The 25695-nt window shown below is 43.8% G+C and overlaps 2 protein-coding genes, 1 long non-coding RNA gene and 2 other non-coding genes across 26 annotated transcripts in view; all 5 read left to right on the forward strand.

Moving 5' to 3' along the window:
- LOC121024399 (mediator of RNA polymerase II transcription subunit 18) overlaps positions 1–5897 on the forward strand; it is a 134645-nt gene extending 128748 nt beyond the window's left edge. For all 13 annotated transcript variants that reach the window (XM_040466631.1, XM_040466653.1, XM_040466660.1 and 10 more), the window contains 2 exons: positions 405–481; positions 3628–5897. In XM_040466631.1, coding sequence (XP_040322565.1) covers positions 405–481; positions 3628–3643 — 93 coding nt within the window. In that variant the 3' untranslated portion in view covers positions 3644–5897. The remainder of the gene's footprint in view (positions 1–404; positions 482–3627) is intronic.
- Positions 5898–13298: 7401 nt separating this feature from the next.
- LOC121024584 (uncharacterized) lies at positions 13299–15648 on the forward strand. 2 transcript variants are annotated; one of them, XR_005787758.1, is made up of 3 exons: positions 13299–13378; positions 14238–14435; positions 15256–15648. It is a non-coding gene; the product is annotated as an uncharacterized LOC121024584 (long non-coding RNA). The 2 variants fall into 2 exon arrangements; XR_005787757.1 differs by lacking the exon at positions 13299–13378 and having other exon boundaries at positions 13935–14435.
- On the forward strand, positions 14088–14292 carry LOC121027895 (small nucleolar RNA SNORA73 family). Its single transcript, XR_005788977.1, has one exon. It is a non-coding gene; the product is annotated as a small nucleolar RNA SNORA73 family (small nucleolar RNA).
- LOC121027894 (small nucleolar RNA SNORA73 family) lies at positions 14974–15178 on the forward strand. Its single transcript, XR_005788976.1, has one exon. It is a non-coding gene; the product is annotated as a small nucleolar RNA SNORA73 family (small nucleolar RNA).
- Positions 15649–16070: 422 nt separating the features above from the next.
- RCC1 (regulator of chromosome condensation 1) overlaps positions 16071–25695 on the forward strand; it is a 25057-nt gene continuing 15432 nt past the window's right edge. For 5 of the 9 annotated variants that reach the window (XM_040466749.1, XM_040466776.1, XM_040466756.1 and 2 more), the window contains exons 1-2: positions 16071–16149; positions 24248–24381. Coding sequence is in view for 1 of the 9 variants with exons in the window: in XM_040466730.1 (XP_040322664.1) it covers positions 24353–24367 (15 nt within the window). In the remaining 8 variants the exon portion in view is untranslated. Of the gene's footprint in view, positions 16150–24247; positions 24382–25428; positions 25541–25695 lie in introns of those variants that run through there. The other 4 variants (XM_040466759.1, XM_040466730.1, XM_040466764.1 and 1 more) reach the window with 2 other exon arrangements.

The following is a 25695-nucleotide window of genomic DNA, read 5'->3' on the forward strand; positions in this document are numbered from 1 at the left end:
TTTAATGGTGGTTATTTCTGTTGGAGGGAGTTTGGGTGGTCTGTTTTAGTAATGACCTGCATTTCACTTGTATAACAGGAAAAGCATTTTTACATGCTGTAAAACTATAAAACTATAAAAAAAACTGTAAACTATAAAAGTTACACTATCTCTTTTTAGCTCTCTAGGTGTTCTGATGTAACTAGAGAGATTCGGTTTATTATGAGATAAATAGTGTTAAGAAAGGCGACATGTACCAGGCTCGGCGTGTGGACCTGGCTCCTTTGCTCGCTCCGGGTTGCCTGCTATGGGTTGCAGTGACTCATGAAGTTAATAAGCACAAGCGAGAATAAAAGGCAAATGACACTGCTATATGTACTATGGCCGACAGAAGATGCTAAAACATTTTTGTTTCTACTCCACAGGCTGCCATAAGAAAAGAATTAAATGAATTTAAAAGCTCAGAGATGGAGGTTCATGAAGAGAGCAAACATTTTACACGGTAAGCGCCAAATACTGTGAGCTAAGTAGAGCTCTACCACAAAACAGACACAACAGAGTTGTCCAGATGGGAAGGACTCGTAATGCCATCATTAAAAGAAGGAGACAGCATGTTGACTGCAAGAAGACTACATTCAGAGACAGGGATGACAACTAAGAGGCAGTAGGAATTGCCTATACTGAGTGTGGTATTTTACGTATATTATTTAATCCTTGCGATAACCCCACAGGCTTTCTTAATATCCCCATTTTGTTGATGAAGAAACAGGCCCAGCAGCACCTGACTGGCTCAGTCGGTTGAGTGTGACTCTTGATCTCAGGGTCATAAGTTCAAGCCCCACGTTGGGTGTGGAGCTTATCTAAAACAAGAAAAGAGAAGAGAAGAGAGAAGAAACAAAATGAAACAGTCCCAAAAAGGTTAAGTAAGTTGCAGAACCAGGAGTGGAAAAAAGAATGACTGGTGGAAAGCCCCTGGGTGCTCTCTTCCTGTGCCTCAGTGTCCCAGGTGTTGTATAAGGAAATTGTTGCTAAGTTAGACAGTATCTCACCCTCTCTGGTTTCGGTTATTTCTAGCACTGCTGATCTCACCAATTTAGTATATAAACTTCATTTTAGTTCCCTGTCTTCATGAAACAAGCCAAGAAGTATTTTGGTGTGGAATTACTATTGTGATTAAGGACCCACCTAAAGAATCAGCTGGCTACAAATGGAATCAATGAAAGTATATAGGTGACTCTCAGAACATTTATAAAGAGAGGCTAGGAGCACCTGGCTTGCTCAGTCAGAAGAGCATGCGACTCTTGATCTTGGGGTCATGAGTTCAAGCCCCACGTTGGTTGTAGAAATTACTAAAAGTAAACTTAAAAAAAAAAAAAAGGTGGGGTGCCTGGGTGACTCAGTTGGTTAAGCCTCTGACTCTTGGTTTTGGCTCAGGTCATGATCTCATGGTTCATGAGATTGAGCCCCATGTTGGGCTCTGCACTGACAGTGCAGAGCCTGCTTGGAATTCTCTGCCCCTCCCCTGCTTGCATGCTTTCTCTCTAAGTAAATAAACTTTTTTTTTTTTTAAAGAGGTTAAATGAAGGAAAATACAATGACAATTACAGTTTGCTATAAAAAGAAGCAAGCAAGCAAAGTTGGAAAATAAAATAATTGTTAAACGTTTTTCCATCACAATCCAGGCAAATGGTTCTTTTAATTACAGAATTTTTTTGTACCGAACTGAGATAGTAGAGAAGGCAAATTTTGTTTGAGAGAGACAGAGCACGAGTGAGTGGGGGGCAGAGGGAGAGAGAGAGAATCTTAAGCAGGCTCTACGCTCAGTGTGGGAGAGAAGGCACATTTTTTGAACAGCCAGTAACACTATTCAGGGCAATGTAATACGAACTCAGATAACAAGCCAAATTTGCCAGCAAGAAGACTGTGCTCTAATCTGGAAAAAGACCTGTGCACTACTAAATATATAGTGCAATCAATATGATAAATGCCCCAGTCATTCTAAGTCCTAAATCGGCCAGATTTCATATTCCAACTCCACCATTTTCTGGCTATGTCAGTGTTAGCCATTCTCATTGTTGTTACAATAATAATAAAGTACTATAGCGAGCAACAATAAAAGAAAGAGTCATAGAGATGATGCCACTTAGGCTGGATCTTAAAGCACGTGAAAGAATTTATTTGAACAAGAAGGAAGGAACCAGCATTGCCAAGCAGCATTGTAAGCAGAGGGACCAGCATTAACAAGGCTATGGGAGGTGAGCAAGTGCACACTATCTCTGGGTTACAGAAAATGTCACGGAGCAGGGGACACATGGGAGCAGTGTGGTGAAGAGGAGACCAACACAATGGGTTAGGGTCACACCCTGAAGAGCCTTGACTGTTACGCTAGGACACTGGAACCACTGGAGTTCTTAGCGTTTCAGGTGGAGCTCTGGTGGATCGATGGAAGGTGACGTAGTAGGACAAAGAAACTAGCAGCAAGGAAACCAGGCAGGAAGTAACTAAACTAGGGACGCCTGGCTGGCTCAGTCAGAAGAGCATGCGACTCTAGATTCGGGATCGTGCATTTGAGCCCCACGCTGGGTGTAGATATTACTAAAAAATAAAAATAAAAATAAAAAACTTTAAATAAATAAATGTATGTATGTATGTAACTAAAATAGTCACAGGGAGCACACTGGTAGCTAACCAGGGAAGCGATTGTGAGAATGCAAGAGAGATGGATTTGGACACCATTTCAAGCACAGAACCAGGTTGGGCAATCTCTTGATTCCAGGGATGAATTAAAGAAAGTAGTCAAGGGACTCTTAGATCTCAAACTTGTCATTTTTGATGTCTGCGAAGTCAATGAGGAGTTGAGGTGAACACTTCAGGACATTTATTCAGCAGATATTTATCACACACCTGCTACCTGGTAGATAACAGTACTAAGGAGGTGCTTAGAATATAACATAGAACAAGATAAAGTCCCTGTCCTCAAGGAGCTTTTCTTCTAAAAGCAGAAGGCAGATGGTAAACAAACTGGAAAGCACATTGTGTATGTTGAGCTTGACAAACCTGTGACACACTGAGGTGGAGATGCCTAGAAGACAGTTGGATCTTCAGGCTGAGAGCCCAGGGAGGGACGCAAAGCCTCAAAATATAAAATTATGAGTGGCTCTTAAGGGGAAAATTGTTTGTGGAAAATGAACCAGAAAAGCACTCTAGGGAAAATCGGGCTCCTTGCTGGCTCAGTCCTTGAGTGACTCTTGATCTCGAGGTCATGAGTTCAAGCCGCACATTGGGTGTGGAGATTACTTGAAAAAAGAGAGAGAGAGAGAAAAGAAGAAGAAGAAGAAAAGTTAGGTAGAATTAGAGTAGCAGAGAGGCAGTTTTAAAAAATCAGTCGGTTGAGCGCCCGACTTCAGCTCAGGTCATGAACTCGCAGTCTGAGTTCATGCTGACAGCTCAGAGCCTGGAGCCTGTTTTGGATTCTGTGTCTCCCTCTCTCTCTGACCCTCCGCCGTTCATGCTCTGTCTCTCTCTGTCTCAAAAATAAATAAAAGTTAAAAAAAAATTAGAGCGTAACATTTCATGACTATTCATATAATCACAGCAAAACAAGCTACAATACCTGGTAACTCGGCCCTTTTTGCTCATCTCTTTTAGCTACCATCGTCCATGATGCTGAAGTCTGAGAGAGGAGCTAAACAGCCCCCCAAAACAGGGCTGCTTGGCTGCTTCGGTCTCCAGAGTGATGTGGAAGGAACTTCTGCACTTCGCAGCACAGCCACGATTGAGTCTTCGGGGATGTAGCTCTGGGGCGAACAGCACTTCTCTGAATGTAGCATTTCACTGGAATGGGTGGTCATGTGCTGCTTTGGGCAAAACTGAACACTTCATCCGTGCTTTTGAACCTTTTAACATTGCATCATACTTGAGGGGTCTGCCTCAGCACCCACCCACGCTCTGGGCCCCTTGCCGGTTCCGAGTGTTAGTGGCCACCCACACCGTCGCCCCAAGATGACGCCTGTGCTGGGGCACAGTTCGCACCATTCGCCTTACCTGCCCTGTCCTGGTCGTGGGTGCCCCTTGTATGGCCCCAGCCATCAAATCCAATTGGTGGTGGGAAAAACCTTCTGGAGGCCCCCAGCCTTCTGGCAGAGGGGCCCCCACCTCCCAGGGACACCTCCACACCACATCGGAACGTCAGTGGAAAGCAGCGCACTATACCTCTTGTCACACAGCAATAAAGTCCTCTTCGGGCAGCGCGGCCTGAGGGGAGCTCAGGATCTGACATGTTCCTTTCTGGCACAAGTCATCCTGATTTTTATTTTTTAAATTAAAAAAAAAAAAATGATCTTGAAGAAGTGCTGGAAACTTGTGTTTTTCCTGCCTATTAAACAATCTGAGCTGCAATCAGATTCCAAGTTAAGACAGTGAGAAAGCATATATGTTTTCTGTATACAAAAACAAAACCAAAAAAGGCCTCTCTGTTAATGGCATTTTGGCACAAAACTAACCCATGGCTTAAATTTTATAAGCTGTTGTACATTTGTCGCACCAAATGATATTCTAAATCATTCTGACCAATAGATGTGTTCTCCTCCGGAAAACAGAGTTGTGGCAACTCTGTGGGAACCAGCCACCTGCTGTGGGCCCCCACGCTTCCAGCCGGAGTCACTGCAAGATCCTAGGGAAGTGGGGTGCGGACCAGAAGAGGACTTTGGAAGCGAAAGTAGGAGGAGCACAGTCAGGACCTGCTGTTCCTCCCTCCTGCTCAGTGCTGTTTGCCCTTCCCTGCTGTACTCACCCTCTCCCCTCCAAGTACCCGTCCCCCTGCTGACCCTCTCTGGCTCCTTCCACCTCACGTACCCCTCCTCTGCCAAGCAGGAGCCAGTGTCGTTGGTGCCTGGGCCTTGGCTCGGCCCCCACCCCTTTTTGTATTTGTAATGTATATTAATATGAAATGTTCCTAAAACAGAAAATTTATTTGCTTTCTTTTTTATTTGGAAAACCATACTGCCTCACCATTTCCCTCTAATTCCTATCCAGACTAAGCGGAAGAAAAAAATGTGTTCCTATTTAACTGATGAATGTGGCCTTTTTCCCTTAATGTTCAGAAAATTGTGGCTGTTTCGCCGATTTCTTCTGCAGTCCCTGTTGTAATTGTTCACTAGATTCTTACTCGTTTTCTCCTAATATGTCCATATAAGATTTGCTGAACAGTGAGAACCCATGAGGTCAAAACAAAAGAGCTGAGGTGACCTTAAAAAGGTAGTGTCTTCTCTCTGTATGGGGAATCGGGAAGCATTCCGATTACTTGGTTACTGCCCGATGCTTTGCGGCTATGGAGCTAGAGTGGGTCCACAGCTCCTTGAAGCTCATTACAATTTGGTATGACTGCAGGAAGAGGAGTGACAGTTGTACACTGTTGTGAGAGGTCTGAATAGAAGGCGGTCACACACATGACTTCTTCGAACCTCTCTGTTGCTTTGGAGACTGACTTATGCTAGCATTCTCTGTGGTTATGGTGACATTTCGAAACCCTCTGCTGCTGCCTTGCTTTCCCTTAATGTGCCAAGTGTGAAACAGAATTGGATTTCCTGAGCTACTTGTCTGCTTTCTGTGTGCCACAAAGGACTCTGGTTCATCTTTCATCTCATTCACGTTTTTTTGAAACAAGATACTTTGGGGGTCAAGTCCTTTCAGGTGTTTATATATATATATATAAAATGGATTGTGTGTTCCCTTTTTATGTAAGTAACAATTCGTAATCATAATGTAAAGAAGAAATAAAAGTCTGATGTATTGTACTTTAAGATGCTTCCCTGATGTACAGAATCTCCTTGTAAAGTAAATAATTGCGTTGTATATCAGTCTTCCTATCAACATTAATTATAAAGTATTTTAGAATTAAAAAAAGACAAAGTATACTATTCTGGTATGAAGTGCTTTATTTATTTTTTATTTATTTATTTATTGAGAGGGAGAGAGACAGAGTGTGAGTGGGGGAGGGGGACAGAGTGAGGGAAATAGAATCGGAAGCAGGCTCCAGGCTCTGAGCCGTCAGCACAAAGCCTGACGCGGGGCTCAAACTCACAAACTGTGAGATCACAACCTGAGCCAAAGTTGGACACTTAACCAACTGAGCCACCCAGGTGCCCCTGAAGTGTTTGTTTGGTTTTTTTTTTAACGTTCTACCTTATTCCAAAAGATTTAAGCTAGCTTATAAATGGTACGTAAAATACTACTAGATGCCCTAAAAGAAGTATATGAGGGGGAGAAATAATACTAACATTATTAAGTGTAGCCAGAGGTAAGGTCAGTCATGTTGTGTCTGTGCACACATATGACAAAAAGTCAACTGTGACCACCACCACCACCCGCCCCCGTGGTATGGCACCGGGTCCTTTATCCTATTTATCCCACCCCTAATTTGGGAGGTAAGGGGAAAAAGAACCTGGGAGGTGAAGTTGCTTCCCAAAGGTCAAAGCAAATTATGTATTCACTGCGTATATTCAGAGACAGGCAATTGCATCCCAGTCGATTGTCCCTCCAAGGACTTAGTGTGTGTGGACCCCATGGAAATAGACTTGAGGCTGACAGCATAGCAGGACAGCTCCTACCTCATGTACTCCTCTGGCAAGCAGCCCAGTTTCAATCCCTGTAGCCTCACCAAATGACTCACTTTCCTCTTGTCACTTCAGAGACTGGCTTTGATTAGTACACCACCCTTTACCAAGAGTTCAAAGAAACCATGAGTCACAACTGCCCATGTCATTGGGTTCCACCAGCTCCCAGATTTTCCTTCTCTTGCCCTCCAAAGACCAAACCCCACTGAGCTCCGAAGAGGTCTCAAATTGCCATCGCTCTTTTGAGGTTAAGCATTGTCTACAGAAGGGTGTTTTGAAGGTGCTCGTTGCTCAGTGTTTGCTGAAACGATGAATGAATTTACGGTCCTTGTAGATTTAGATTAGTGTGCCCAGGAGAGGGGGGGACCGCAGCTGGAAACAGAAGTTTGAAAACCCACTTTCAGAAAGGACAAACACAGTGGATATTGAATAGGAAGAGATGGGATAGGAAGCGTACCGATGAGAGAGAAGAATGTTCCACAAAGGAAAGCCAAGCCCTGAAACCAAAACCCAGCCTGAACCACCAATTTCAGCTCCAGGAGGCTCTAGGGTAGAACAGGAACCACCAGCAATCTGGGCCACTTGTTCCATCGGTCTCTTGTGTGGATACCATTAATTTCTTCCCCCAAGAAAGCACAGAGGCCATTGGACAGGGACAAACACCCTCAGTTTTCCTCCATCTGGTACTGAAGAGGCACACACGCACCACCACTCATTCATTCACTCACTCATTCAGTCAGTGTTTATCTCCTTCCTATCCACCACCTGTGGAAAAAAGTCTTCCCTTATCTCTTCTCTCTTAAACCTATTGCCCTACCTCCAGCTTTTCCTACACTCCCTCCACATAATCTATTCTAATGTTAAGCACCTCGCATTCCCTGTACAGTCCAAGCAGTTGAGCTAAATGAGTGACAGGTGCAGAAAAAAAGAAGTGATGTAGATGTAAACTGAATAGGCTTCTCAACATTGGCTTGTAACCTCTGGTCCGTATACCTGGTTTTCCATTTCTACAGCCATAGTCACTCAACTCATTAAAATCTAAACTAAATCCAAACTAAAATGGCTTTGCCTGAGGCCACCAGCAACTTCTCAGTTAACGGCCACATCCAAACTCTGTTTTCAGCTCTTAATGTATTTGACTAGTCTGCAGCTAGCTTTTGAGGCTTTGGCCATGTCCTAAGTCCTCCAAACTTCTTCCTTGGCTTCTCAGACACTGCTGTCTCTCAGTTCTCTGACCATGCTTTCTCTGCCCTGCTGGCTCCTTCCCAGCATGCCATTCAAATGGGTTTTCATGTCTTCTCATTCCCTGTTCTCCCAAGGTGACATCAGCCACCACTCTTATTCTGACAACTTCGAAATCTTTGTCTGCAACTCAGATTTTGTGCTGGACTCCAACCCTACATCCAGTTGCCCTTTGGACATCTATACACCCAAATGTCCCCAAGGTAACTTCTGTGTACCTCCAACATGGACCTTACTGTCTACCTTCACAGCCTGCTTTCTCAATCATCAGAGTTAGCGACCACCACATGTTTACTCTCCTAAGCCTGATACTTTGTTATTATCTGCAAGTTCCCCTCTTTGCAGGTCCAGTGGGCCAGTAAGTTCTGTGCATTCTCTGCCTCTGAAATGTCTCTTGATTCCTGTATCTCCTCTTGCCTTGTCTACCATCCAAGTTCAAAACCAACAGAATTTAATGGGGCTTTATGACCTCTGATCTCTCTAATCTATCCTCCAATATTGCCACTAGAGTTACCTTTCTATTTTTTTTTTTTTTTTTTTCTGGACTAAGTGGCTTTATTGGGGAAAGCCAGGATTACAACAGACTTAGGAGTCGGCATTGGGCCCTTCCTCTTTCCAAAGGTGGGCACAACATTGACAAAACGCCGGTTGGCCAGTTGTACTGCATCCACCGCTTGGCTCGACCTGTCTTCTTCTTCTTCTTCTCCTGTTTGGCCACCTTAGGGTCTGCCCTCTTACTTTCCAAGCATGGGCCAGGGAACCACGGACTTTCCATCCAAGCATGCGGCTACTTCCAGAGTGGTCAGAGCCTCCGCTCCACACTGACCCAGGGTAGCCTCATCCTCTAGGGGTGTGCCTGCCAGGAGCCACGACTTGATCTTCTGGAGTGATGCCCTCCAGAGAGGCTACATGAGGCTTGATCTGGGCGACCGTCTCCTGGCCAGTCACCTTGAGGGTGTGTAGCTCCTGGGCGCGGACAAAGAGCTGCACGTCGGTGACTGAACTACGGCCACTGCAGCTGCAACCACGAAGATGGAGTCTAGAAAGAGGAAGGAGGAAGGGCGCGCATGTCCTCACCACCTGCTGTGTGCTCTGTCACTGCTTAGAGTTACCTTTCTAAAATGCAAAGCTGGTCACAGCAATCCTTTACTTCAAAACTTATTGATCTCTAGCTGCCTGCAAGATAAAATTTAAACTCTCTGGCCTGGACTGCAACATATTTTATAATTCAGCCTTTGCCTACTTGCTGGTCTCGTGAAAAGTGCAGGCACCTTCTCCCTTCAGTGGACCTCATCAAGCTGACTTCTTTCCCTTCCCAGGAGACCGGAGTCCTGCTAGTTCCTCAGCCTGCAATGCTGTCATCATCCATACTCCACTTCTTTACTCCACCCCTTCATGTTTGAGGTCAAATTTTAATTCCTAGGAAAGTTCCTTTAGCCTTGAGCAGATTGTTCAGTTGCTCTGTCCTCTGTGTTCTCAGAATACAGCATTCATCAAGTGATCTATTTCTCCTACTGGGGGCTCTCGCAGACAGAAGTGTTTCATGTTGAGTCAGTACCTGGCTGGCTCAGTTGGTAGAGCCTGCAACTCTTGATCTCAGGGGTTTTAAGTTTGAGCTGCACTTGGGTGTAAGGATTACTTAAAAATAAAATCTTGGGGCACCTGGGTGGCTCAGTCACTGGAGCATCGACTCTTGGTTTCAGCTCAGGTCACGATCCCAGGATTGTGGGATCGAGCCCCATGTCACACTCCCCGCTGACAAGTGCAGAGCCTGCTTGGGATTCTCTCTCTCTGCTCCTCTCCTGTGTGCTTGCTCGCTCTCTCTCTCTCTCTCTATCAAAATAAATACTTTAAAAAATAAAATAAAATGTTTTAAAAAAAGTTTCATATCAGAGTCATCATTGTCTAGCACAATGCCTAGCAGATAAATCATATCCACTAAATAAATGTTGAACGAGGGATTGAGAAAGGAGCTGAATACTGGTAATATGGCCGGGGAAGGAGCAGGAGCAGAATTATTTGTCTTCTTTCTTTAAAAAAAAATTTTTTTTTCAACGTTTATTTATTTTTGAGACAGAGAGAGACAGAGCATGAATGGGGGAGGGGCAGAGAGAGAGGGAGACACAGAATCGGAAGCAGGCTCCAGGCTCTGAGCCGTCAGCCCAGAGCCCGACGTGTCTTCTTTCTTTTAAAGTACTGGTTCTCTTTGGGGCACCTAGGTGGCTTGGTCTATTAAACATCCGACTTCAGCTCAGGTCATGATCTCATGGTTCATGGGTTCAAACCCCGCATAGGGTTCTTTGCTGATAACTCAGAGCCTGGAGCCTGCTTCCGATTCTGTGTCTCCCTCTCTCTCTGCCCCTCCCCCACTCATGCTCTGTCTCTGTCTTCAAAAAAATGAATAAACGTTAAAAAAAAAATGTAAACTGGTTCTCAAACATTTTGGTTTTGGAAATTTTTAAAAATTATTCAGAACCCCCAAGAACTTTTGTATCTGTGTGTGACTTCTATTGATACTTACTGTACTACAATTAAAACTGGGAAAATTTTTAAATATATAATTTATATAATTAACTATAATATAATGAAATACATTTCAAAATAATAACCCATTACATGTTAACATTAATAATGGATTTTTATGAAAAATAACTTTTCCAGAAATAATCAGGGAGAAGAGTGGCACTGTTCTACATTTTTTTACAAATCTTTTTAATGTCTGATTTAATAGAAGACAGCTCAATTCTCATATCTCCTCGTGTATTCAATCTGTTGCTATATATTGTTTTGGCTGAAGTAAATGAAGAAAATCCAATCCCACACAGATATATAGTTGGTAAAGATGTCAGCCATTCTTTCAAGTAAAATGGTATTTCAGGAAAAAGATGTGGCTATTTCAAAACAATCATAGAAGTGCTTTTCCTGGAGACAAATGCTCTACTTTTGCAGACCACAAAAGTACTTTATGTGTACTTCTCACTTTATCACACAAAATATTAAAAAGAGGGCCACTTGGGTGGCTCAGTTGGTTAAATGTCTGACTTCGGCTCAGGTCATGATTTCACAGTTCATGGGTTTGAACACCACGTCGGGCTCTGTGCTGACAGCTCAGAGCCTGGAGCCTGCTCTGGATTCTGTGTGTGTGTCTCTCTCACTGCCCCTCCCCCCACTCATGCTCTGTCTCAAAAACAAACAAACATTAAAAAAAATTTTGGGGCGCCTGGGTGGCTCAGTCGGTTAAGCGGCTGACTTCAGCTCAGGTCATGATCTCGCGGTCCGTGAGTTCGAGCCCCGCGTCAGGATCTGTGCTGACAGCTCAGAGTCTGGAGCCTGTTTCAGATTCTGTGTCTCCCTCTCTCTGACCCTCCCCTGTTCATGCTCTGTCTCTCCCTGTCTCAAAAATAAATAAAATGTTAAAAAAAAATTTTTTTAGTATTAAAAAGATGCATAGTCAAAGGTTGAGAATTAATGAAATTAATGACTTTTATTTCTTCATCAACAGCATTCTTAGAGGAAGCTATTTTTAATTTGCTATAGATATGATTTATTATTGTGGTAGAAAAACACAGAACATAAAATGTGCCTTTGTGGGGGTGGGGTGGGGTGATGGGGGTGACAGGGGTGGCGCTGTCTGGCTCAGGCAGTAGAGCTCACGATTCTTGATCTTGGGGTTGTGAGTTCAAGCCCCATGTTGGGGATACAGATTAGTAAAAAAATAAATAAGTAAACTTAAAAAAAAACATAAAGTGGGCCTTTTTGAAACCACTTTTAAGTATACAGTTCAGTAGTCACTATATGCACACTGATGTATAACAGATTTGCAGTACTTTTTCATCTTGCCAAATTGAAATTCTGTACCTGTTAAATAACACCTCCCCCTTTCCACATACCCCAAGTCCCTGGCAACCACCTCTCTATTTTCTAAGAATCAGAAACTGACTTAAAAAAAAATTTTTTTTTAATGTTTATTTATGTGTGTGTGTGTGAGAGAGACAGAGTGTGAGCGGGGGAGGGGCAGAGAGAGAGGGAGACACAGAATCTGAAGCAGGCTCCAGACTCTGAGCTGTCAGCACAGAGCCTGATGGAGGCTCGAACTCACGAACCGTGAGATCATGACCTGAGTCGAAGTCAGGCGCTCAACCGACTGAGTCACCAGGTGCCCCGAAACTGACTTTTTTTTAAACTGTAAATTTGTGATGATAAAGAATACAATACCGCTACAGTTTGGTGACAGGGCCTGAAAACATAATAACGGACCAGCAGTTTTATCCATTTCACTTTATGGTACAGAGTCAACACAGTGAAAAAGGCAAAGAAAGCCTAAGTATTACTATGAGATAGTTTTGACCTCATGGACCCCCCACCCCCCAGAAGAGTCTCAGGGACCCCTGGGTGTGACAACTTTGCTTTGAGAACCATCTCCCTGGGCATGTTTCACATCTTAAAATCTAGGTAATAATACCAATGTCCTAGAATTGCTGTGATAGTAAGTAATGCACGTAAGGTATTCAGAACAAAATCTTAAAGGAAGAACACTATAAATGTTTCCACTCATTGTAGCCCGGCTGTGATGGCTCCATCTTAATTTACCTAATATCTATTTGCTTAATATCACATTCAAAATTCTATCACAGGGGTGCCCGGGTGGCTCCGTGGGTTCAGAGACTGACCCTTGGTTTCAGCTCAGGTCTTGATCCCAGCGTCATGGGGTGGAGCCCCAGTCGGCTCCTACTGTGTGGAACCTACTTAGGATTTTGTCTCCCTCTCCCTCTGCTACACAACCCCACTCTTGCACTCTCTCTCTTGAAAAAAAAAATTCTATCACATTTGCAATATTTCATATGTAATATGTATCTTCAGGATTCTTTACTTGCCTACTTCTTTATATTAGGTGAGCGTGTGTTAAAATATACTTAATGTAAAAATTACCTTTTTAATGATTTTTAGGTGTACAGTTCAGCAGTATTAAATACATCCATTGTTGTGTATAGGAGGCTTTTAACTTTAGCCAATTCCTGTAGAAGCATTTGTCTTATTTACCTGCGCATTTATCAAATGTTTATTTCAGATGCGACAGGGGAGATTCAATCACTTTTGAGATTCTGCATTTCTCTACACGGCTTTTTCAATTTCGCATACAATTACGGCAAAGTGGGGTGTTTTTGTTGGCGAGTTTCTTTAACTGTACATTCTCCAGACTACGTTAGTTGACTGCAGACAATTAAATTTACTACTCAGCACATACTTACCGGGATACATACTTCTAAACTCAGTTTCTGTAATTTACATTCCCCAGCAAGCTCCCGAGCGCGAAGGGCCTATTATCGCGAGAAACCGCCGAGCCAGGTGGGGGGCGAGGGGAGGCTTCAGTTGCAATGGATTCCCAGCACCCTTAGCGAATTTCCGATTCCCTCACTGCGCATGGTACGGCGCAGGCGCAATAGAGATACCTTGACTTACGCGCGCTTCAGAAGGTATAAATAAGGATGCCTTGGGGGTTGCTCGGTCCTTTCGAGAAAGCAAGCGGCGCTGTGTTGGAGTTGGTGAGTGTTTTTACCCCCTCGATTGGTTAGGTCTACGTCTAGTCTCTCAGGCCAGCCAACCAGCTTTTCCTGTGGACATCGTACTATTTAGAAGGATTCTTCTCAGCGGTGTCTGTGCTAACTACACTTATTTGTGCAGCGGGGCTGGGCCGGATGTAGGCCGCGGAGGCCTTGCGAGCCGCGCGCGGGTTTTACCCATAGCGGAGGAGCGCGAGCGCCGAAACCTCCAGGGCTGTTACCTCCCGCGTCGGGACGCTAAATGCGCGGCCCGCCCTCTCGCTATTGACCATCGCCGGTTTATTAACTTGCCTCCTAGGAGGCGGTGGAGTTGCAAGGAAGACATTTTATTTCTGACCCCCATCGGAGTTCCAGAATTGATTTCGAAACGGACGGATCTTAATCCTGCTGCTAGTTGATTTGTGATGTAGGGTGGTTTCACGACTGTAGATCGGTTTATACATAACGAGGCATAACTGTGGTCTCGGCTCTGCATTTTTCTGGCAGTAGTGCTAATCGCCTGTTGGGATTTATAGATAGGTTTGGGGTATCTGGTTGGCAGTTCATTTAGATTACAAGCATGAGACTGCTGATAACTCGAATTTCGTTGCCAGTTTGGAATTCAGGTTTCACCTGGGGAATTGGGGAAGTCGTCAGCTGGTTGAAACTTGTTTCTAGCTCAGTAGTCTGCAAGTTAAGTAAATTACAGTGACCAACGTGGATACTCTCGGGAGGTCACTCTCCCCGGGCTCTGTCCAGGTGGCGTAGGGGAGCATAGGGCTCTGCCCCGTGACGTACAGTCCCTTTCCACGACGTTGGAGATGAAGCCGGGCCTTGAGTCTGCGCCTGCATATTCCTACAGCTTCTCAGAGTCCTGTGGACGATGACTGAGGAGACAAACCATGCAGGAAACAGCTCTTAGAGCACCCCCTATCTGGAGCTAGATTGGTTGGAAATGAAAGAAAATTCTGCTCTTAATCAGCTGCTGTTCTACTGGATTAAGCTCTTACCTACCTTGTTTTGCAGCAGTTGCTCAGGATTCCAGATAATTTGATTTGGGGTAAGTAAACCAAAGGATTTGGGGTAAGAATTGTTTCTGACTTGCCAGTGTTTGCCTGTCGACATTTAATCATTCCAGCCGGGTTCCTTTTCATGAATGTGCTCTTGCCATTTAATACATCCAGATAGTAACTTTGACGTTTTTGCTGGCATGTCAGCAGTTTCATAGATTTATGCTCATGTCTGGGAAGATAGCCTTTTATAGCCAGTAAAAATTATTTTCATCTCTTTAGTTGTGTGATGGGGTAGAAACTTCTGCTTTGCTAATGGAAAAACTGCGTTTGGGTGGCTTAACCAAAGTCTGTCCATGGGAGCCAAGGATTTATTCTCTGGTACGGACCCTTTCCATGACAATGGAGATGAAGGGGGGCATATGCACCTGAATATTCCTAGGTCAGTGAGTAAGATAAACCTTGGAAAAGGTAGTAGTAATGACTGGTTTTTAAACAGGCTTACCTCAAATTCACTTGTGTAATAAGGGATGGAGGAAAACGAAATCTCTTAAATACTTTGAGGGTGGTGCTGTTTAATTGGTCATTCCAACGTGGATACTCTCGGGAGGTCACTCTCCCCGGGCTCTGTCCAGGTGGCGTAGGGGAGCATAGGGCTCTGCCCCGTGACGTACAGTCCCTTTCCACGACGTTGGAGATGAAGCCGGGCCTTGAGTCTGCGCCTGCATATTCCTACAGCTTCTCAGAGTCCTGTGGACGATGACTGAGGAGACAAACCATGCAGGAAACATCTAATGAAAACTAAAAGGAAAGTTTTTAGTGAGGTCTTCAATAGGAGTCTGATCGTCTTTTTTGTTTGCTTTCATTTAGGATTGAAGAGGAGCCTCACCTTACATTGGCAGTCAACACTTTATGCTTTGGGGTACTTTACTTGGCAGGGACAGTTGGTGAAGTGGATGATAAATGTTTTTGTAAGCTAAGCCTGGAGGTTTAGAAGCTTGAGCACATTTGACCCCTTTTTAAAACTGCCCTTAAGAGAAACTCAAGGGGGAACAGTAGGTTTTTAAGCTTAATTTAAGAGAGAGCAAGTATGTGGGAGGGGCAGAGGGGGAGAGAATCCCAAACAGGCTCTACCCTATCAGCATGGAGCCTCAACTGAGATCATGACCTGAGCAGAAATCAAGAGTCTGACTGAGCCACCCGGCACCCTGATCCATGTGTTTCTGATGTACTTATGGATTACAATAAAGATGACTGCATATTTGTGTGGCTCCTTTTTATGTGGAAACATGACTTGACAAGGCCCTGAGCTTGTCTTGTATATGCTGGCACTTGTTTACTTGGGAAAATGTGTTGGTTCCTACCAGTTCCCTAGTGTGCAGGGAAGAGCTTCCTGGTTGCATTCAAAGGTGGGTAATGCTTAGGACACCTAAGGAATTAGGTGAGAGACCAACCTACACTTGGCCACTAGACGGGAGATCTGGGTTACTGATAGACCAAGCCTAATCTTCAGTTTCCCCATAGTGTAGTACAGGCAAGTTAACCTTAGCAAATACCTGATTGGACATAAACGGCAAAATCCCACCACTGTTAGCTACTTAGCCTCTACTGCCATTGTTCCAAGTAGTGTACTTCAGCCTGAGAGAATTGTCATCCTGCTTATGATGTGAGGCTGAGTCACAATGGAAATCTTGTCAAGCACAGGCACTGACTGCCAGCGTTGGAAACTAGTCCAGGCCCTGAAGGGTGGGAACCATCTAGAAGGTAGAGTCTAGTTCCTGGGTGGGACTAAATGAACATACAGTGGGGAGGGAGACTGTAACAGCCTCCTGCCCATTTAGAAGCCATCAAGGTGATTGAGGTGAGGAGATTAGAGATGATTGAGTCCTAGCCCAAATTTTTGGAATGTCCAGGCAGACTGCTTCACTCCTTTGAGCCCCAGATGATAGAATTGGAGGTAGTTAAACCATGATTGTGGAGAATCTGGGAGAGCTTGCTGGGCTTACTAAATTTTTTAATGCTTATTTTTGAGAGTGCAGGAGAGGGGCAGAGGGAGATACAGAATGCAAAGCAGGCTCCAGGCTCTGAGCTGTCAGCACAGAGCCTTGACTCCGGCTCAAACAGATCATAACCTGAGCTGAAGTCGGACACTGAGCCACCCAGATGCCTCTTGATGGGTTTATTTTTAAGGAGTACCAACTTAAAAGGTCATCTTGAACAAGGGTTCTTGCAATGCTTACCTCTGCCAGGCACTGTTCTAAGCATTTTGGCATGTATTCATCACAATTCTGAGGTATTAGTCTAACAGGGTGATTGCTTAAGCCCACAAGTAGGAAGTAGCCTCTGCAACTATCCCCCTCTTGCACACTTGACTGGGAGAGAGCCTGCATAGCCAAAAGTCTCCTCTTTGCTATCATTGTCACATCTGCAGTCTGTGCAGGAGGTGCTCAGTAAAATGAAGTGTTCTTTTTCTCCTACAGCTAACCTGGGGATTTACAGTTTTTAGTACAAATTCTCAGCCTAGGGCCGGGTAACCTGCTGGGCAGGAAATACGTGCATTTTTTTCTCTTTATGTCCAAAGTGTAGCTGAAGCAAAGCTGTTGGCAAGTTTTCTAGGCCCCACCCTTTCTGCCAAACTTCTACCTGCCTGCGGGCTTCTTCTGCAAGTAGGCATTCCTAGCAAACGGGAGTCCTGAGACAGTCTGGGTTTGAATCCTAATACCACCAATTGCTGCTCACGCGACCTTGGGCAAACAATTTAACCTCTCTGCTTCAATATTCTCATCCATAGATGATAAAAGTACCTACCTCTTGGGGTTTTAGTGAGATTTAAATGAGTTAATATTTGTAAAAAGCTTACAGTCTCATAAAAGTACAATGAGCTTGTTAAGTATTACAGCAAACAACCTGGGATATCGTATCCAATAAATCTGGTTGAATGAATAAAGTCTACCATCACTATTCAACCAGGTTTACCTCAGAACCAACCCTATCTTTCCAGGAGAGATTAAGAGATTAGAAACTTGCTCGAGATCATCGAAGTAGTAAGGAGCAGAACCAGGATTCGAACCTAACTCCTAAACCATAATATGATAAGCTATTATGTTACTAGCTTTAAACAAGACAGTGTAATGATGTGCATACGTAATTTAATACTCCACACGCCTCTATAAAGAAGGTACTCTGTGCCCATTTAGCAGATAAGGACAACTGAAGTTGGAGGATATGTGGAATTTGCCCACGTTATACAGCCAGTAAGTGTCAGAGCATGCATCTGAGCAAGGCAACTGACTGCAGAACCTATTCTCAACCTATATTATATCATGCCTCAAAAAATACTATTTTCACCTGGTTTAAACCACTTTTTGGTATTAAGCTAATGTAACCACTACACCCTAAAACCTCAGTTTCAGTTGTAATTATATACCATGTGCCTGGTTTTACTCAACACTGGAAAATAAAGTGGAAATGAGTAGTTTCTTGGGGAGTGAAAGTCCTTCCTCAACCATGCCTCTCCCTTACCCCCATTTCTTCTATCTTTGTGTATGTCTTTCCCTCTAATGGATGGGACCCACATCTTAATGATAGTACCTGACATTTGAGTAGGATTTGCCATGCACTAGGCATTTTTTCATCCTTACAAGACCCCTATGCAATGCAGGGAATCTTATTAAATCCATGTTATAGAAAAAGAAGACGATCAAGATCAAGGTTATATCATTTGCCCAAGGCCACACAGAGTGAAACTTGAAGGTCTTTGTCTCTAGAACCTGAGCTCTTAAGTTTATTTTGAGAGAGGATGAGCACACATGAAGGAGGGGTGGGGGGGCAAGAGAGCCCCAAGTAGGCTTCCAGCTCAGTGCTCAATTCTACAACTGCGAGATCATGACATGAGTGACTATCAAGAGTCTTATGCCCAACTGACTGAGCCACCCAGACACCCCTAGAACCTGAACTCTTAACCACTGTCTTCACTTCCCCTTCTCATAAGCATTAGCACCTTGAGCATTCCATCATGATAATTAGCATTCTGATGTGACTATTTTTCAAACTGATGTCCGTCTAACCCAACAGTTGGATCCTCAAGAACGGAACCATATTTGTAAGCTCAGTTCCTATACTATGCCTGGCAATAGCAAACACTAGTTGATAATTTTGTTGTTTTTCTATGTTCTGTTCCATTGACTTCTGCTTTTATCTTTATTGTTTTCTTTTGATTAGGTGTAGTTTGCTTTTCCTTGTTTCTTAAGGTAGAAGCTGATGTCACTCATTTGAGAGATTTTTTTTTTCATACAGGCATTTAGTGCTGTTAGTTTCCCCCAAATATTGCTTTAACAATATCCCACAACTTCTGGTGTGTTGCGTTTTCATTTTAATTGAGTTCAAAATACTTTCAAATTCCCTTTTGATTTCTTTGATCTATAGGCTATTTAAAAGTATATTCATTTTTAAATATTTGGGGGTTTTCCAAAGATCTTTCTTTACTAGTTTCTACTTTAATGTCAGTGTTGTCTAAGAATATACTTTGTATGACTTGAATCCTTTTAAATTTACCAAGACTTGTTCTATGACCTAGACCATGGTCTATCTTGATAAATGTTTCATGTGCACTTGAATATGTATTTTACTTTGTTTGAAGAAAGCAAGGTGGAATGTGAAGAAAGGTGAAGCATTCGATAAATATCAATCAGTTCAAGTTGGTTACAAGAGTTGTTCAAGTCTCCTGTATCCTCACTGGTTTTCTACTTTTTCTATCAATTATTGAGAGTGAGTTATCAAAATCTTCACCTATATTTGTGGAGTTGTCTATTTCTTCCATAAGTTCTATCAGCTTTTGGTTCACATACTGAAGCTCTGTTATTAGTTGCATATATGTTCAGGATTATGTATTTTGAATAATTGACTCCTTTATCATTTATGAAATTACTTTATTTCAATAATATTCTTTGCTCTGAAATCTACTTTGTTATTAATTTAACTGCTCCGGCTTTCTTTTGACTAGTGTGACAGAGGATGTCTTTTCTATCCTTTTACCTTTAAACTATTTGTGTATTTATATTTTTAACATATTTCTTGGGGTGCCTGGGTAGCTGAGATGGTTAAGTGTCTGACTCTTGATTTCAGCTGGGTTAGGATCTCATGGTTCGTGAGTTCCAGCCCTGCATTGGGCTCTGTGCTGACAGTGCGGAGCCTGCTTGGAATTCTCTGTCTCTTGCCCTCTCTCTGCCCCTCCCCCACTATCTCTCTCAAAACAAACATTTAAAAAACAAACTATTTCTTGTAGGCAGTGCATAATTGGGTCTTGCCTTTTTTAATTTATTAGGATAATCTCTGCCTTTTAATTGTAGTGCTTAGACCATATTTTTGTATGATTAACGTTTAGGTTTGAGTCTTATCATCTTAAATATGTTTTCGATTTATCTCATCTATTCTTTGTTCCTTTTTTCTTCTTAATCTACCTTTTTTAAAAAAAAGAATCAACTAAGGATTCTTTTTTGTTTGTTTCTTTTGGGAGGGTTGGGGCAGAGAGAAAGGGAAACTGCATTGTCAGCACAAAGCCTGATGTGGTGCTATAACCCACAAAGCATGGGCTCATGACCTGAGCAGAAGTCAGTCAACCAACTGAGCCCCCCAGGTGCAGCTCTTATTCTCCCTTTTAAAAAATGAGTAACTTTTTCTGATTCCATCTTACCTTTTTTGTTGGCTTCTGGCTATAACTTTGTTTTATTATTTTTGTGGTTGCTCTAGAGTTTACAGTACACATCTTCAGATTATCAGATTCTACATTCAGTTGATATTATATCAATTCATTCACTTATGATAGTATTATATCATATCATTTATTCACTTATGACAGTAAAAGAACTTTATGTTGTCACCCCACAGTCTTTGTTATTGTTGTCATGTATATCGCTTTTATATATGTTTTTATATATGTTATAAAACCCACAATACATTTTTTTTTGTCTAAACAGGAAACTATCTTTTTTAAAGTTTTTTTTTTAATGTTTATATTTATTTTTGAAGGAGAAAGAGACGGAGAGGGGACAGAAGAGTGAACGGGAGAAGGGCAGAGAGGGAGGGAGACACAGAATCCAAAGCAGGCTCCAGGCTCTGAGCTGTCAGCACAGAGCACAACCTGGGACTCGATCCCACAAGCTGAGAGATCATGACCTGAGCTGAAGTTGGATGCTGAGCCAGCTGAGCCACCCAGGTGCCCTCATCTTTTTTAAAGTTTGGGGGAGCCTAAATGGCTCAGTCAGTTAAATGTTTGACTTCAGCTCAGGTCATGATCTCATGGTTTGTGGGTTCGAGCCCCGCGTCGGCCTCTGGGCTGACGGCTCAGAGCCTGGAGTCTGCTTCTGATTCTGTGTCTCCCTCTCTCTCTGCCCTTCCCCCACTCATACTCTGTCTCTCTCTATCTCAGAAATAAATAAACATTAAAAAATTTTGAGACAGAGCATGAACGGGGGAGGGACAGAGAGAGAGAGGGAGACACAGAATTGGAAGCAGGCTCCAGGCTCTGAGCCGTCAGCCCAGAGCCCGACGCGGGGCTCAAACTCACGGAGTAGGAGATCGTGACCTGAGCTGAAGTCGGACGCTTAACCAACTGAGCCACCCAGGCGCCCCTAAAAATTTTTTTAAAAAATGAAGGTGAAATAAGGTATTTTCCAGTGCTCTTCATTCCTTTGTGTAGATGCAGATTCTCATCTGGTATCACTTTCCTTCTGCCCAAAGGTCTTTTTTTTTTTTTTTTTTTTAAGTTTATTTACTTATTTTGAGACGTTTAACCAACTAAACCACCCAGTCATCCCCAAAGTTCTTATTTTAACATTTCTTTTACAATAGTTCTACTGGTGACGAATTCTTTCAGCTTTCATATGTCTGAAAATACCTTATTTTCACCTTCATTTTTGAAAGATGTTTGCGCTGGATATACCTTATGAGATACAATTTTGCTGGAGTACTTTTTTAATTTTTTTTTTATTTTTTTTTCAACGTTTATTTATTTTTGGGATAGAGAGAGACAGAGCATGAACGGGGGAGGGGCAGAGAGAGAGGGAGACACAGAATGGGAAACAGGCTCCAGGCTCTGAGCCATCAGCCCAGAGCCTGAAGCGGGGCTCGAACTCACGGACCGCGAGATCGTGACCTGGCTGAAGTCGGACGCTTCACCGACTGCGCCACCCAGGCGCCCCTGGAGTACTTTTTTAATTTTTATTAAAAAAAAAAACTTTATCTTTTTTTTTTAAGTTTATTTATTTATTTATTTTGAGAGAGATGGGGGAGAGAGAGAGCCGAGGGGAGCAGAGAGAGAGAGAATCCTAAGCAGGGCTCACCTGCGGGGGGGTGCTTAATGGGGGAAGGGGGGGTCTTGATGGAGGGGGGTGGGGGCCTCAAGGGAGTCTTGAACCCACAGATTGTGAGATCACGACCTAAACCCATACCAAGAGTTGGACGCTTAACAGACCGAGCCATCCAGGCTGGAGTGCTTTAGACATGTTGCTCCATTGTCCCCTTGTTTGCATTGTATCTTTGTCTTTGTTCCTCTGCACATAACATGTTGCATTATATCCTTGCCTCATTTCTTTGTATATAACATGTCTTTTTTCTGACTGCTTTTACGATTTTCTGTCATTGGTTTTAAGCAATTTGATTTTGATGTATCTTGTTTCTTGTGCTTGGAGCTACTCGAGCTTCTTGGATTTTGTGTTGGTTACAGTTCTCCAGAGAAACAGAACCAACTGGATGTATGTGTGTGTAAATGGATAGATAGAGATTTGTTTTAAAGAACTGGCACACATAGTTGTGGGGACCGCCAAGTCTGAGATCTGTAGGGCACTTTGGCAGGCTAGAAATTCCAGCAAGAGTTGGTGTTGTGGTCTTGAGCCTACATGCAATCTTGGCAGAATTCCTTCTCATAAGGGCTTCAACTGATTGGATGAAGCACATCCACATTATAGGAGGTAATCTGCTTTCCTTAAAGTCTACTGATTTAAAGGTTATCATCTCGGGGCGCCTGGGTGGCGCAGTCGGTTAAGCGTCCGACTTCAGCCAGGTCATGATCTCGCGGTCCGTGAGTTCGAGCCCCGCGTCAGGCTCTGGGCTGATGGCTCAGAGCCTGGAGCCTGTTTCCGATTCTGTGTCTCCCTCTCTCTGCCCCTCCCCCGTTCATGCTCTGTCTCTCTCTGTCCCCAAAATAAATAAACGTTGAAAAAAAAATTAAAAAAAAAAAATAAATAAATAAAGGTTATCATCTCTTAAAAATACCATCACAACAACATCTAGACTGGCATTTAACTAAACAGCTGGGCATCATAGCCTAGCCAAGTTGACATATACAACTAACTATCATGGGGCGTTTGGGTGGCTGAGTCAGTTAAGCCTCCAACTCTTGATTTTGGCTCAGGTCATGATCTCACTTGGGATTCTCTTTCTCTGTCTCTCTCTGCCCCTCCCTTGTGTGCTCACTCTCTCAAAATAAATAAACATTAAAAAAAAAGAACTATCACAGATCTGTAGGTTCATAGTTTATACATTTTTAAGCTGTCATTTCTTCATATATTTTCTGTCCCCAGATCCTCCTTGCTTTCCTGTATATTTGGCCACTTAAAGTTATTCCATACCTCACTAATGCTATTTTCAATTTTTTTAAATTCTTTTTTCTCTGTGTCTCATTTTGGATAATTTCTATTGCTGTGCCCTAACGTGTGCTAATCGTTGTTTCCACCATATCTAATCTATCGTTAATCACATCCAGTGTATTTACAATCTTAGATATTGTCAAGAAATTCACTTTGGGTCTTTTTATATCTTCCATATCTCTACTTTTATGCATATGGAATACAGTTATAATAACTTTCAGTGTCCTTCACTTCTATCATTTGAGCCAGTTCTGGGCCAGGTTCCATTGATTGTTCTTATTATGGTTTGTGTGCAATAAGTGAAATAAATGATAGAATGTAAAAAATAATTAAAATTAATATTTCGGCTCAGAATAGGAAAAGATAAGTGGGGTCAAGGAAGTCCTCACAGAGATGGGGCCTGAATTGAGCCTTAAGTTATATCAAGAGCTCAGCAAGGCAGGAAGAAAGACACTTGGTAGGGGAAACAGCCCCAATAAAGGTGAGAAGGTAGAATGAACATGGGCACCTTCAGAGTACAGTGCAGAGGCTAAGGAGAGAGTGGGAAGTCAACAGCTTGGGGCAATTGCTGCCTGGTGCTCCGAGTACAGCACTGAAGAAATACCCAAGTCTTTAAAGATTTGTATGCAGGGCAAGTTCTCAGAGCCATGATTTAGGGTGACTAATGGGGATCTAGGTGGAACAAAATGGAGGGGAAGGGATGTGAGGCAGGAGCAGAGGCCAGGAGGGTGGTGCTTTAGACCAGAGGGGCAGCAACCGAAACATGAAGAGGAGAGAAGAGGGAAGAATCAGAAAATAAGTTAAGGATTGAATCTTTACTTCTCAGAGAACCTTACTCTTGGCTGTAAGGATGAAGGGGGGGCGGGGGGAGAGGTCTAGATGCGTACATAACATGTTTTATTTTAGGTGTGGGGTCTTCTGGGAAGAGATAGCTGAAACTTAGGGTGGAGGTCAGAACCAGACCAAATGGACTGCCCTCTCAGTTAAAAGATGATGGCTCCAGGCTGAACAAGAGCTCTGGTCCCCTTTACCACTTGTGTGCTGACCCCAGAGAACTTGCCTCACCTTTGAACCTCATTTTTCTCATTTTCCAACTACCGTGAGGTTTTGTAAGGAACAAATGAGCTCATGGACATGGGTGGATGTGTTTCTGTAATTAACAAAGTAAACAGTTTTACAAAATGGGTGATAATAATCATTTTTATAATTACATTAAGCCATGGGAATGAGTAAGATCTTGGAAGAAGAAAGCAGAGAGAGATCAAACATCCAGGGTTAAAACTTGGAGAAATCGCACAGTATATCATCTAAAAGAGGAGTCCATGATGGAGGCAGAGGTAAATTTGGAGAGGTAAGAGACCCTGAATATGGGGAGTCCTTTGGGATGGGTTCTGCATAGTCGGAGAAAGTCAGTTGGTAAATACTCACCAAAAGTATCCATCTAGAGTTCAGGTATGATTGAATGACTTTCAGAGTCAGAATCAACACGAAATGGAGAAAATACCCTTCTGCAGAGGTCCCTGTCCTGACCTCAGAAACCCTCCGGACACAATCAAATGGCCTGAGAAGTCACCTTAGGGAACATCTGGAATCTTGAACTGTTTGTATCCACTGAAGAAGGAGTGTATTAAGAGAGCATAGTCAGCTTGGTGCCTATTTTCCATCTCCAGCTCCCAACCCCAATTCATAGCCCCACATTCTTTGCTGGTCTCCCTCACTTCTCTTGCTCCCCCCACTCTCGGTTTCTCCTTCTGCCAAGTCCATTCTCCATTTTGCTCTAAAACAAATTCTGCTCGTGTCACTTCCATGCTCAAATCCCTTCCCTAGTTCTTCACTGCCTCAGGATAGAAGCTGTACTCCTTGGATACACTAGGCCCTGCATCATGATCTGACCCTTGCTCTCTAGTGTTCTCTGCTCACTCCCATAGGCACCCTCTTCCCCAGTCACATCTTGGCAGTTTCCCACAACCACTCTACTCTCTCATCGCTCCCTGTCTGCGCAAGGGATGCGTCCTAGATGCTCTGCCCTCTTAGCCTTACCTTGGAAAGCCTTTCTTAAGCCCCAGGCTGAGCCAGATGCCCCTGTGCATACCCACGTCGTGGCCCTGTGTAGTTGTTGATGGTCTGATTTCTTCTCATCTTTCTCTGACGGAGACCCTTTTGAAAGCAGTATCAGTATCTTCTCCGTGCAGTCTCTGCCCCACAAGATCTTCCCAAACTTGAAACCCCGGTTTCAAGTAGTTTCTGGTTGTCAGTCCACCGGTCCGGATTTGGAGTCTCCAAAATACACACCCATTGTACCGGGGCCAGGGCGGAGAGAGCCTGGTCGGGAGCGCTCTAGCCCGAGCGCGCCACTTGCACTTCCCGGAGCGGCCGCCAGGGGCCGCCGGGCTCTTTGTTTTTCTTTCTGGCCCGGGGTCGGGGCCGGAGGCCTGCAGAGCGCATGCTCTGGGGCAGTTCGCGGCCGGGCAGGCGGGCGGAGGAGTTGCTTGTGGCGGACCTGCAGCGAGGTAGGTCGCACCCGTCACGGGCGGAGGGTCGGGGCGGAGGGTCCGGGCGGAAGGTTGCACCCCGGACGGCCACAGCCGGAGCCCTGGCAGGCCGGGGCCGTCGCCCGCGCGCTCGTGTCGGCGGCGCCGGCCCCACGTGAAGCCGGGCGGCAGGA

Source organism: Herpailurus yagouaroundi, unplaced genomic scaffold (assembly GCF_014898765.1).
Source record: "Herpailurus yagouaroundi ecotype Mexico unplaced genomic scaffold, PumYag 77, whole genome shotgun sequence".
Classification (NCBI taxonomy): domain Eukaryota; kingdom Metazoa; phylum Chordata; class Mammalia; order Carnivora; family Felidae; genus Herpailurus; species Herpailurus yagouaroundi.